Source organism: Rutilus rutilus (genome assembly GCF_951802725.1).
Source record: "Rutilus rutilus genome assembly, chromosome: 25".
Taxonomy (NCBI): Eukaryota; Metazoa; Chordata; class Actinopteri; order Cypriniformes; family Leuciscidae; genus Rutilus; species Rutilus rutilus.
This window is the reverse complement of record NC_140229.1, coordinates 11,269,335-11,281,629: the sequence shown is the minus strand read 5'-3', so window position 1 is coordinate 11,281,629 and position 12,295 is coordinate 11,269,335. Positions and strand designations below refer to the sequence as shown.

The 12,295-nt window shown below is 37.6% G+C and overlaps 1 protein-coding gene across 3 annotated transcripts; it reads left to right on the top strand.

Moving 5' to 3' along the window:
- Nucleotides 1–235: 235 nt before the first annotated feature.
- On the top strand, nucleotides 236–12,078 carry wnt11 (wingless-type MMTV integration site family, member 11). 3 transcript variants are annotated; one of them, XM_084400621.1, is made up of 7 exons: nucleotides 236–443; nucleotides 1,264–1,368; nucleotides 1,850–2,060; nucleotides 3,327–3,553; nucleotides 4,798–5,078; nucleotides 6,189–6,481; nucleotides 10,807–12,078. In XM_084400621.1, exons 3-7 carry the CDS (start codon nucleotides 1,978–1,980, stop codon nucleotides 10,979–10,981), a joined length of 1,059 nt encoding a protein of 352 aa, XP_084256747.1. In that variant the 5' UTR covers nucleotides 236–443; nucleotides 1,264–1,368; nucleotides 1,850–1,977; the 3' UTR covers nucleotides 10,982–12,078. The 3 variants fall into 3 exon arrangements, with proteins under 3 accessions (XP_084256747.1, XP_084256745.1, XP_084256746.1); XM_084400619.1 differs by lacking the exon at nucleotides 1,264–1,368; XM_084400620.1 differs by lacking the exon at nucleotides 1,264–1,368 and having other exon boundaries at nucleotides 1,847–2,060.
- The last annotated feature ends 217 nt before the right edge of the window (nucleotides 12,079–12,295 follow it).

Sequence of the window (12,295 nt, the reverse complement as noted above, 5' to 3'; positions counted from 1 at the left end):
GGGACACAAAACGCACCTTTTTCGAGGAATGACCCACAATGCAAATAGCCTTGGAAAAAAACGCTGAAATTCCCAATCAAAAGTAGCGAGATGTCTGAGTGTCACAGATCATATTTTCAACGTTTTCTTTGGCTTCGTAACCTTAACCACTTTGTTATGCTAATGGCCCCTGACATCAGCGCGAGATCAAAGTGGCGCGAGGGCTCATATAGTCTCGACCTCCGTGTGCACCGTCAGTCCAGCAGATTCCAGCGCGCGAGCAGCACAGCACAGCAAAATCAAGACTCTTCTCTTTATCACTGGACTGTTGCATGATGCTTTCTCACTCGGACTTCACAAAAACGGATTAACTGCAGAAGTTTGGCTGGATTTAAATAAAAACGCACTTTTGGATTACTTTGCACAATCGGCATTTTTTTGACGTCAGCCTCTGTTTGATAAAGGTGAGGATGAAAGTGCATTCCGTTTTATTGTGCACAAAGTTTTTACGCTTGATTGCGTCTCTTATTTACAAAGATGTCGTAGTTTTTAAATATCCCTGGTGCAAATTAAAATCAATTGACAGGGCAATAATAGGCAATAGTGCCTAGATTGTAGACCACCCAAAGGGGTTATATCGAGTGAACAAATTACATTTTAAGTTTACTTCGGTTCCCCCCCCAGGTGAAAATACAGGAGATAAAAGATAAAGTGCAATCTTTGCGAAAGCGCTGCCTGCAAGAGTAAAACAGCTGTTTTATTGCTTTTGCGTAGGCTATTTATTGCTACTTAGCCTACAATATAATCTTATCACTCATATCTTTAAATAGGCGTTATCTATATCATAAATGAGGTTTGTTTAATTATATGAGCTCTGAAAAATATTAAAATCTCTAAACCACGTATAGGCGTAGCTATATCTGTCCTAATGGGATATAGATTATAGATAATGCATGGGATGTAAACTACACTTGTATTGTTGAAATTTTCTTTAAAGCAAAAAAAAAAAAAAAAAAAAAAAGTAGAAAAAAACCCTTAAATGCTGCCTTAAATTTGTTTGTAAAATCAAAGTTGTCCAAGTTATAATCTCCACTTTGAAATTTGTTGTTGATAAGCACTAATATATAAATTAAACCGTAGAAATTATTATAGTAGTAATTATAGTAGCAAGTTCAACAGCAGAAAACATTTTAAGTGTAATACATATAACAAGTACTATGATTTTGATACATTAGGTACATCTGTAGTTGTAATAGCACTTTTAATGTATAGTTGTCTGGGTAGGTCTATAGCCAGGAGGGGGAAAAAACAACATCTCTGCTATCTGGACAATCACTGTCTGTATGTGAAAGCATCATGCCTGAGGCCAGACAGCATGTCCACTGGGAGGTAGTATCTGTTTATTGCCGTCCTGTTCCAGCGAATGGAATAATCTGAAAACATTTGATAACATTCCAAAAATTGCCACACCTATATTTCAGGAAATTTGCATGCTGAGTATTAGAAAACACTTTGCAAAAAAAAAAAAAAATTGCAACGTACTATTAAAAAAATAGTTTTGCTTTAGAATAATTTATCTTTTGTACTTAGTGTTTTCTTAACTGCTTCTCACAAGGAGATACAAAAACTTAAAATGTATTTAAAATTGTATTTTTAAACCCGCACAACAAGAGAATACGGTAATGCAATAGAATTGGCTAATAAAATAACAATACAGCCTTACAAAATACAAAATGACTATTTGGAGCAAAGCGGTGTGTAAAAGCTGTTTTTTTATGTTTTCCTCAAAGTATGTCAAGTGCACATTGCATAGCAACCATCAGATGTGTGTGATCGATTTAATCTGATTCTAATTTTCTTTTTAAAGCAGGAGAGGGACAGAAAGAAGGAACAAGTGTCATGGCTTTTGGCTTTTAATTATAATTGTGTCAAGAAGCAGTGGGGTCAGCGAGCACCTGCGTCAGTGTCTTCTGATCGAGCTGGATCTTATTGTACAGCATGAAGCGAACCTTCCCTTCACTCCCGCTCTGTCTTCTCACATTCCTGCTCCTGTCTCAGCAGTGCACAGGAATCAAATGGCTGTGAGTTGCTCCTTTCTCTATATACTGAAACGGTTTCAAACGCATTCAAGATGTTTTTTCAAGTTGATTTGTCAAACTATGTGGAACATGAAAAAAAAAAGAATAATAATGAATTTTGGAACCTGGGAATCGACCTTTTCTTGATAGTGGAACAACGGCTTTTGATTAGGAAATTTGATCTTAATTCTATTAAGTCCAAAGTAAATCCAGTTCAACACTAATTTCCCGGTAACTTGTAATTTCTGCAGAATGTTTTGTATTCACATAATTGATACACTGGAATGGAAAACATGACGGTGGATAAAATTGGATGTGAAGAGGCCATTTCGCATGCACAGGATGCTGGTAGAGAGTATTGCATGGCAAAAAATACAAAACAGATGCCGCCATAAACACCTGTGTTCCCCGGATAACAAAGACAGAGGGTGTATGTGTGTGTGCGCGGAGGTTAAGACAGGGGTCTGTCAGTCATATCATGGAACATAAAGTGGCGGCCCCTAATCTGAAACAGGCATAGGTATTGGTTGGTTCTCACGAATAGTAATACATGGTTGTGTTTTAGTAAAATAGAACAGGAATCGTGAAAACAACGCTTGAATTCAACAGGTTTCACTACAAAGTCTTACTGAAATGAATATCGTTTATCTTTAATGATTTTGTTTCGCAATCATTTCTTGTAAACTGAAAACCTATTAGATCATTTCTAAGATTACATCTATGACTTGAGGTTTCTACTATGACTTAACCTTGCAAAAATTATTCTAGTATTGTATGGCAGCTGCTATACCATGGTACGTTCTCTAAAGTTTTAACAATGAACAAATCATCTTGCGGATAAACAACATTTTTTCCATTGGCAATTGCTTTTTGGTTCCTCTCTTGCTTCCAAGTGATGCAGAAATAATCTTCTTCCATTTGCTCTAATCTTGATTGATTATCTCTGGGAATGGGTTGTTGTTCGCATGCCTTTGCGAGCGAGACACTGAACAATTTTAGCCCGCAGCTTAAATGCGTGCGAGAACGCTTTGTTGATGTTCCTCTTAATATTTTAGGGTTGGCTTTAACCATGTTTATTTGAGTTTGAGTTTAAACTCAAGACTTGCCACAAATATTTTGATCACTTTTCACACCACCAAACATTTGAATTCTGTTTAACTTGTGATATAAAATTTGATTGAACATCTTCACCTCAAAAGACATTTAAATGAACGAATAGAGTTTACAGACATCAAGTGTTCACTGAAACATGTGTCTTTCCTCATCCAGGGCACTATCACAGACCACACAACACATCAACAAGACCCAGCACTGCAAGAGTTTGCCAGGCCTCGTCTCCTCTCAGGCTCAGCTCTGTAGGAGTAACCTGGAACTCATGCAAACTATCATCCAAGCAGCACGGGAGGTTAAAAAGGTCTGCCAAAAGACCTTTGCAGACATGCGCTGGAACTGTTCCTCTATTGATACTCAAAAATTCCTCCCGGACCTGGAACGAGGTGAGTTACAGAAGAAAATCATGTCCAAAGAGGATTATTTCCAAGTCAAGCCTATTTTGTGTGAACCTTTTCTGAAATCTATCCACAGATGTTCTGTTTAGACACAGTAAGCCCTGAATATACGAAAGGGCAACTCTCCGTCTATTGCCAGTTCCTTCAAGGCAACTTAAGTGACCACACACCTCTCTTTATACCCGAGTATGGTTTCCATTCAGGCCTTAATAGGTCTGAGGAACCCATCTAATTGTTGAGGGAAAACTTTATGAGGGCAATGGTTTAAAAAGCAGCCTACGGTGATCCTTAAACACTCTCGCTCCGGGTAACGAAGACTATGCCAGTTAAATGCTGCAATTGGGCCTAAGTGCCTCGCTGCATGATAAAAGAAATCGTACCCCTGCTCGCCCGGAAACCTCCGACCCATGGAATTCTTGCACATCGCTCTTCTTTCTATTGCTCCGTTTGATGTGAGGCTTCACGGAGGAGCAGCGTTTACTGTGAGGACTAACAATAGGATCCATTCTATTCAATGAGAGATGCTATTGAGTGAGTTAGTCAGTAATGGACAGAGAATTGCCTTTTTTTTGCTAGTTTCACAGTCTTTTAAATCCTACAGTTTTACCCTTTGTCCGACCCCTGTAGCACAGATGTGATTTTTTAGCTGTCAACAAATTAAAGAAATATGAAATCAATTAAATAAAATAGTCATGAAAGGGATATCATGTTGTCCACTTTATGTTTTTCATTGCTTTTCCATGGATTTATGTTGTGTCGTCACGTCTTGAATTTCCACACGGCGCTGACACATGCATGCTTTGCTTTAACGGATGGTTTAATCGTCCTCCCTATTTATTTATTAAGAGCTTTTAGCATGATCCAAATGCTGGTTATGGTCAAACTAAATCTGGTTGAAGTTCTAGAGAACTGCCCTCCTTCCCCATAGACCGTTTGCATTTGTCAAGAGTTAAAGCGCTCCTGCTTCTCATAAGTGCACCGCTAAGGAGATGGTCTTTGATGTACCTTGTACGGGGTCAAGCTGAGCCTCTCCAGTTTCTACACCTATTATCTTGTCATGACATATGTGCACTGTGAGAACAGTTCAGTAATCTCCGCCATTATCCTTTCTTACTGCATTCTGACGGGTTGCTTTGCTTTTCTATAAGGGAAAAAAGTCAATGATGAGGATTCAGAATGCATGTTTTTTTTATACTAGCAAATCATTTTAATCAGTTTTTTTTTTTTTTCAGGAACGAGGGAATCTGCATTTGTATACGCTCTCTCTGCAGCCGCTATAAGTCACACTATAGCACGGGCGTGCACCTCCGGAGACCTGAGGTTGTGCTCGTGTGGTCCGATTCCAGGTGAAATACCAGAGCCTGGGTACAGGTGGGGCGGCTGTGCTGATAACCTTCATTATGGTCTCCTTATGGGCTCCAAGTTTTCTGATGCACCTATGAAGTTTAAGAAGAAGTCTGGCACGCATGCCAACAAGCTGATGCATCTTCACAATAGCGAAGTGGGCAGACAGGTAAGCGGTACCTCACAGAAACCACATGGAATCAATTATTCACTATGAAAGACTCAAGGCTTAAAGGGTTAGTTCACCCAAAAATGAAAATTCTGTCATTAATTACTCTCCCTCATGTCGTTCCAAACCCGTAAGACTTTCATTCATCTTCGGAACACAAATGAAGATTTTTTTTTAATGAAATCTGGGAGCTTTCTGTCCCTCCAAAGACATGAACATAGAAAGACATCTTTTCATAAAGAGATTGAAAACTAATCCATATGAATTGAGCTGTTTAAATTTTCTGAAGAGACTTGATCGTTTTATATGATAAACAGATTTAATTGAGTTATTTAGCTGAAGCTCAATCGTGCTGCGTAACATGAGAATGAACTTCATTGGTTCTTGCTGAAGCTCAAACGTGCTGCGTAACACGAGAATGAACCTCATTGGTTCTTGCTGAGGCTCAAACGTGCTGTGTAACACGAGAATGAACCTCATTGGTTCTTGCTGAGGCTCAAACGTGCTGTATAAAATGAGAATTAACCTCATTGGTTCTTGCACGTCAAGCGAACGTTCTTGAGCCTCCGTTTACCACAACTGATGTGTGAGTTGGTGAATGTTTAAATGTGAATAAAAGCCTAAATTCATTTAAATTTTTGGGTATACTAACCCTTTAAGGTGCGTTCACATGTATTGTTGCTTGGCAAAATTTCCAACAAGAATTTACATGGGATTTTTGCATCAGGGCGAAACGGTTTCCACGAGATTTCGCTCTTGTTTGAGCTGTGTGAGCTGTTCTTATTACATCCTACACTATTGACAATCTACCTTTTTTGGCTGCAAAATTGCACTGAAATACTGCTAATGTGACCACACCCTTAATCTGAAAGGCAATCGGTCAAGGAATCTGATTCGAATTATAAACTTGATTCAAACCAAGTTCTTAATTAAAATGGGGTTTTTGGTATTCGTGTTTGAGTATGATCTGTTTTCAAAGTAGATTTTTTTCTTTATTTGATGCAGAAAAGCTGTCCAAATTCACTAGTATGTTGCATTCCCTGTGTAGATTGTCATAATGTCATTTTACTTTTGACTTCATCTGAATCCATCCCAAACCCCCCTACGCAGGCTTTGCGAGACGCTCTGGTCATGAAGTGCAAATGCCACGGTGTTTCTGGATCCTGCTCCATTCGGACCTGTTGGAGAGGCTTACAGGACCTGAAAGACATCGCAATGGATCTGAAGACCAAGTACTTGTCAGCCACTAAGGTGGTCCATCGGCCCATGGGCACACGCAAGCAACTCGTCCCCAAAGACATCGACATCCGGCCAGTCCGAGAGAACGAGCTGGTTTATCTGCAGAGTTCACCAGACTTTTGCATGAGGAATGACAAGATGGGCTCTTTTGGTACTCAGGACAGGTGAGACTAACTAATTAACAGATTACATAATTCAGTGCTCAAACAATAAGGATTGTTTGTTTGTTTTTTTGGGGGGGGATTTGGAATTTATAAAGTCAAATGTATAAATGCCCCGCCAATATTTTCACAGGCCCTAATGCAAAAAGTATATTTCTAATATCATATTTTTATGCTTTTAAGTTTTTTTTTAAATATCTAATATTTAAAAATATTTATTACCATTTCATATACTTGTTATTTTAGTTGGAATGGACACAAGTACTTCATGTGACAACAGTGATAGATCATAAAAACATCTTAAAGTGCAAACATTTGAAGTCCAGAAACAAAACTAGAATCAAATTTAACTAACTCTAACGGACTGACCTCTGGCCTCATTTTTAACTTTTTTTAAAGCAAAATATTACTCATTTCCACAACTATTTTAACTTATAGGTTGTTTTTAAGCACAATGCTCATGTCATTAAATGTGGTGCAACCTTTTAGTTTTGTCACTTCATAAGGTTTATTTTGTCCCTCTTTTACTGTCTCTTCTCTTCCTTCTCTGGTGGCACCATTTGTTGTGAAAAGCCCTGATAAAGTATAGAGGATCAGTCTGTGTGTGTAGTGTACACACGTGTCTTTGACATGTCCAAAGTGACTGTGTCCTCTTTACCATTATCAGAGTCAGTCTGTGAGTAATGCAGTTATTCACGGAGCTAAGAGCTCTCGGCTGATAAAGCACTGCACACACAGATTAGCACGACAATGAATTCTTCCTGCTTATTTCCTATTGCTTTATCAGTGGAGACTCAGGTATAGATTTAGGTAAGAATGGAGTAACCTCAGCTTCCTTGCTTTTGTTATGTTTGCGTATAAATGTGCTCTGTAATGTTGTTTTTGGCTAAGATACATGGAATTATTGGATCACATGACATTATTTTTCAGCAACCGTGTGCAATTCACAGTCTTAAAGTCACCATGAACCTGACAATTCTTATTTTTAAATTCATGTGCCCTCATAATTTATAATCAAAATAACTTCCCCTCCCTCTTCTCTGATGATGTGTTTACTGGTGCGAGGGCAGGAAAACCTATCACTCACATGACATCACAGCAATAGCAAACCACAAACATCCAACCATCCAATCAATTCCTGATTGACAAAATCAAGTCCCGTCCTACATCACAATAGGGAAGTAAAGACTATCGCCAAAAACACTTCCAAAAATGGTGGCAACAAAAATAAAAGACACTGGACAAGTGTTTTAGCACCCTTAAAGGGCACTTTGGGAAGGGGACACCAAACGAAAGTGAACTTCTAAATCTTATCACGAAGGGCCCTTCCACAAGTCCGTTAGTGAAGGGAACATGCGATGGTCACTTCAAGGAAGTAATTTAATCATTTATGGTTAAGTCCTCGCGATTCATTTTAAATCTAGATATGGAGGGTGATCTGGAGTTAACGCATGACACAGAAGTGCCCTACTGCCTACAAAGTCCCCACTTCAAGGGCTCTGCCCTTCGGAGTGAGTTGGGCATAGTGGTGCTCACTTCCGATTGGAATTTGCCCACTAATATATAGTAATAATACAATTATTTTACTTATTTTTTCTATAGTGTTTTGCGTGATTTGAGCCACAGAAGAAATATTTATAATGTTTCTAACATAACATTTTAACATGTGTGCATAATAATATCTGCCTAGATATTCACCAAGATGCCCTCTGAGTAGATTTCTTCGGTGTCAGTTATATCACAATGTCTTTGAACGTGGCTCATCCGGTCAGAATTTAGAGTTGGAACTTTATAATTCTTAATCTCAATATTTTCAGTTGAACATTGTAACCATTTAGGCTTTGCATATAGGTATTATAAGTCAGTGCACAAATAACCTAGAGACATGCTGTATGTCAGGTGCACTCAACACACAGTATGCATCCTCGGCCTTAATCCTGATAAGACCACTCACATGCGCTCTCTGTTCATATATTTAGTGCTTTGCACTTGGTCACAAGACACTGGTGTGTTTTGTAATCATTAGAGAACGTCAACAGGGAACTGTGTGTCGCACATGTTGTTTCCATAGTGGTCTCTGGTATGTAGAGGGTTCAGCTCCTCTGTTGAACCCATCACCCTATACCTGTCTCTAAAACATGTGACTACAACATCTCCTGTCCTCACATTTAATTGTTTTGATTTGCTGTCACTTCTACAGAAGGTCAATTAGCATAATACCATAAAACAAGGCTGAGTCTCATGAAACCTGTGAAGAAGAAGACCAGGTCATATTCCACCCCGAAATCAGCACTATATATAATATCAGCACTATAACAATTAATAATAACATTTAATTTTTATTTTTTTATTTGATTTTGGGGGTGAAATGTGAGATTCACCCATGAAGTCAGGAAGCAGTCAGGAAGCTCCTATCATTGCACATCCTCTCTTTGTGATTTGGAAGGTCTTAAGATAATGAGCCGTAAGTGTTACCCTAACTAGACCTGCAGAGTTGGGTTCTCTAATCTGATTTGGCGGTGAGAGATGGGTAGAGACCAAATGACAAGCGTATCTCATCTGCCTCATCTATAGTTACATTGCTCTCCGTGTTCCCCCGTGCTGCTTTGTGGGCCTCAAGACTGTGATTAATGAAATTGGCACATTAGAAGTTCAGACAGAACAACATCCCAAAGGCTTAGAGATGATCGGTATCGCTAAAGAAACAATCTGTGAGCGATGTTTAAAGATGTGTTTTAAAATGTGTTTTCACTTTGAGGTAAAATTTTAAGTTCTGCTCACAGCTGTTAAATTGTGAAACTGATGGTAAAACCAGATCACTTTAAGAACATTAGGAGATTAGGAGGAAAGTGTACTAAATTTAGGCTTTTTTTTCCCTACTCTTCATTATAAACTTTTTGACTTTTGACTCCACGTTGGTGCAGGTCAGCATTTGAACATATGCTACTCATCGAGTCCTAAAGCATATTTGCCTGCCTTTCAGCATTGACCTGGGAGAGACTTTTACTTTAGTTTTAAATAACAGCATTCTTCACTTCTCTCTCCTTCTCATCGTAGCCATGCCCTCTGTCTGTCTCTCAGCACCCTGAGCATTAACACCACACAATTATAAAACAATGCACTTACACGGAGAGGGCTACACACAGGCCGACCCCTAGTGTATAGAGTGTGATTTATGACAGGGCTATTCATTGCTCAGATGCCTCAGGCTTCAGTACATGAGGGCGTCTGCAAGATCCACTCCTGCTAGATTTAAATGCAAGAGAAGAAAATGTTCCCTGGGTACGAATCAACTGGCTCTTAAACGAGCTATAAGAAGTTTTAGTGCTGTTGGTTTAATATGTGGCTGAGCTAAATGTTTACCTTGGTTTGAAAAGACGCTTATGTTTAGTAATGGCTCTCATGGTCACAGAGAGATGTTTGGTCATCTATTTGTGTAAAAATGTATTTTTGAAGTCTTGTTCCTGGATTGGGTAGGAGTTAGTTGTCCAACAACTAGTACATTTAGTACATTTATCTAAGTTTATTTATTTATTTATTTTTTTAAGTGTGTGTTTTTCCCCCGTTCATTATTAAAAAGTATTGATACATTTTTAATCAGTGAGACAAATTGGCTGTTTTATATTTTACAAATAAAATAAAAAAAGATAATGATAGATAAATATAGAAAATAATTCTGAAAATATTTATATCATTTATCATTCATTCAATATTAAAATGTCTGGATAAAAATAGTTTAAAATAATAAATAATATAAACTGTGAAAATAGAAAGATTTTGAAGATATTTCCAGATTTTTTGAAAAATAAAAATAAAAATGTATATTCTTTAATATTTAAGTGTGTTGATAAAAAAAGTCACATAATTAAAAATGTGTAAGTAACTTTGTTTTTAAAAATACTTTTTTATGAAAAACTGTAATAAAAGTACTATTTTATCAGAAATATAAAATTTTGAAAATAAAATATTGAAAATATTTCTGCAGATTTTTAAATAAAATACAATTCATCAATATGAAGTCTTGATAAAAAATAATGTCAAATAATTAAAATTTACTTTAATAAAAAAAAGGAAAATATTTCTCTCGCTAAAAGCATTGCACTTTTTAACACTGACCTGTTAAAAATAGCCCTTTATGTAAAAATCTCCAGAGAACGTCAATCAGAGCAATTAGTATAACTAGTTGTTGTCAACCCATTACTTGGTAAACTAGACTTACATTCTAGTTTATTTTTTTATTTGCATAGCCTTAGTTTTTATAATGTTTCAGAGTTGAATGGTTGGTACAGTCTGTACTATAAAGTTGTTTTTGTCTGTTTGTTCTATAGGCAGTGCAATAAGACCTCCAGCGGCAGTGACAGCTGTGATCTGATGTGCTGTGGCAGAGGCTACAACCCTTATTCAGAGAGAGTGGTGGAGCGCTGCCACTGCAAATACCACTGGTGCTGCTACGTCACGTGCAAAAAGTGCGAGAGGACTGTGGAGAAATATGTGTGCAAATGAGTCTGCTATCCATCTCTGCGGTCTGCTCCGATAATTGTGCTGATCCCCATCACTCGTACCTATTCTCAGCTAAACTAATCTAAAGGAGATCTGGAATCCGCTCTACTCATTTTAACAGAACTGGACTGAATTCGAATTCGAATTCCCAGACATTGTGGTTGAACAAGCTGAAAATGTCAAGACTTGATTCTGTTCTAGATATATTCAGCCTGGGTGTGGAGCATAACCTTTGTCTACCTGACATACTCGGCCACAGATAACCAAAGCATGTTACCAACAAGGCTTACTTTTGTCTTATGCTTTTCCAGCTTGTATGCTTTTGAGAAAACATGGTTTATTTTTGGCTATATGAACTTTTATAAAGAAATATCAACTCAGAAGCTGGACTTTATTTTTTTACTGCACAAATGAACATGTTTTTTTGTTAAAAACACCCAGCTCACCGTCCTCAAGAGGATTTTTCCTCTTTTCTTAAACATAAAAGCATATGCTCCTTTATCCAGATTTTAAGTCTATTTTCTTACACAGTACCCGGGTCCCTTTTTTTATTTTTTTAAAAGGTACATTTTCCCTATTTTTGACATGGCATTGATTTTAAGCACTCTTCTTAGAACCTTCGGAATTGCTTGACGTTCCAGAGGATTCCACATTCCAAGTTCTAAGGGATACAGGCCTCAAAACTCAGATGGTACTTTACTTTCACCAGTTAAGACTGTTTAAGAGACTGACGAGATAAAGAAAGTGCTGAACACGCAAAGGGAACTTCAAATGCGGCTCTTGGATGTGGAACTTTGCAACGGCTTCCATCTGTTGGTTGGTTACTTCAATTCTAGAGGAAGAATACCTGTATTTATTCCACGTATATCAGCAAGGACATTGGACTATATGTGTTGTGCCTTGTTATATCTTTACCCAACATAAAAAAAATGCTGACATTCAAATGCCAAACCTCTCTGAGCATGTGAACAGAGTATGTGGGTCACCCATTACGGCCTTCGTGAACCACTTATCTGTGGATGTACATACTGTCATTTTTGTATGCTGAATTAAAAAAAAAGAAATATTTATAAACTAATTAAAAATCTTTACCATTTAAACCTCTAAGACTCCCTTTTTTCTTTTCATTCACAAGGACTTTCATGACATGTTGAGCAAGATTGACTGCAAAAACAAAACCACACTGGCTAATTATTTCTTGATCGGTATATCCAAAGTTTTAACATAGTTGTCATTAATTTAAGTTCCTTGTCTTGAGCAAATAACAATTTAGCACAATTACACATGACATTTCTATTAATCATCTCACACTTGTTA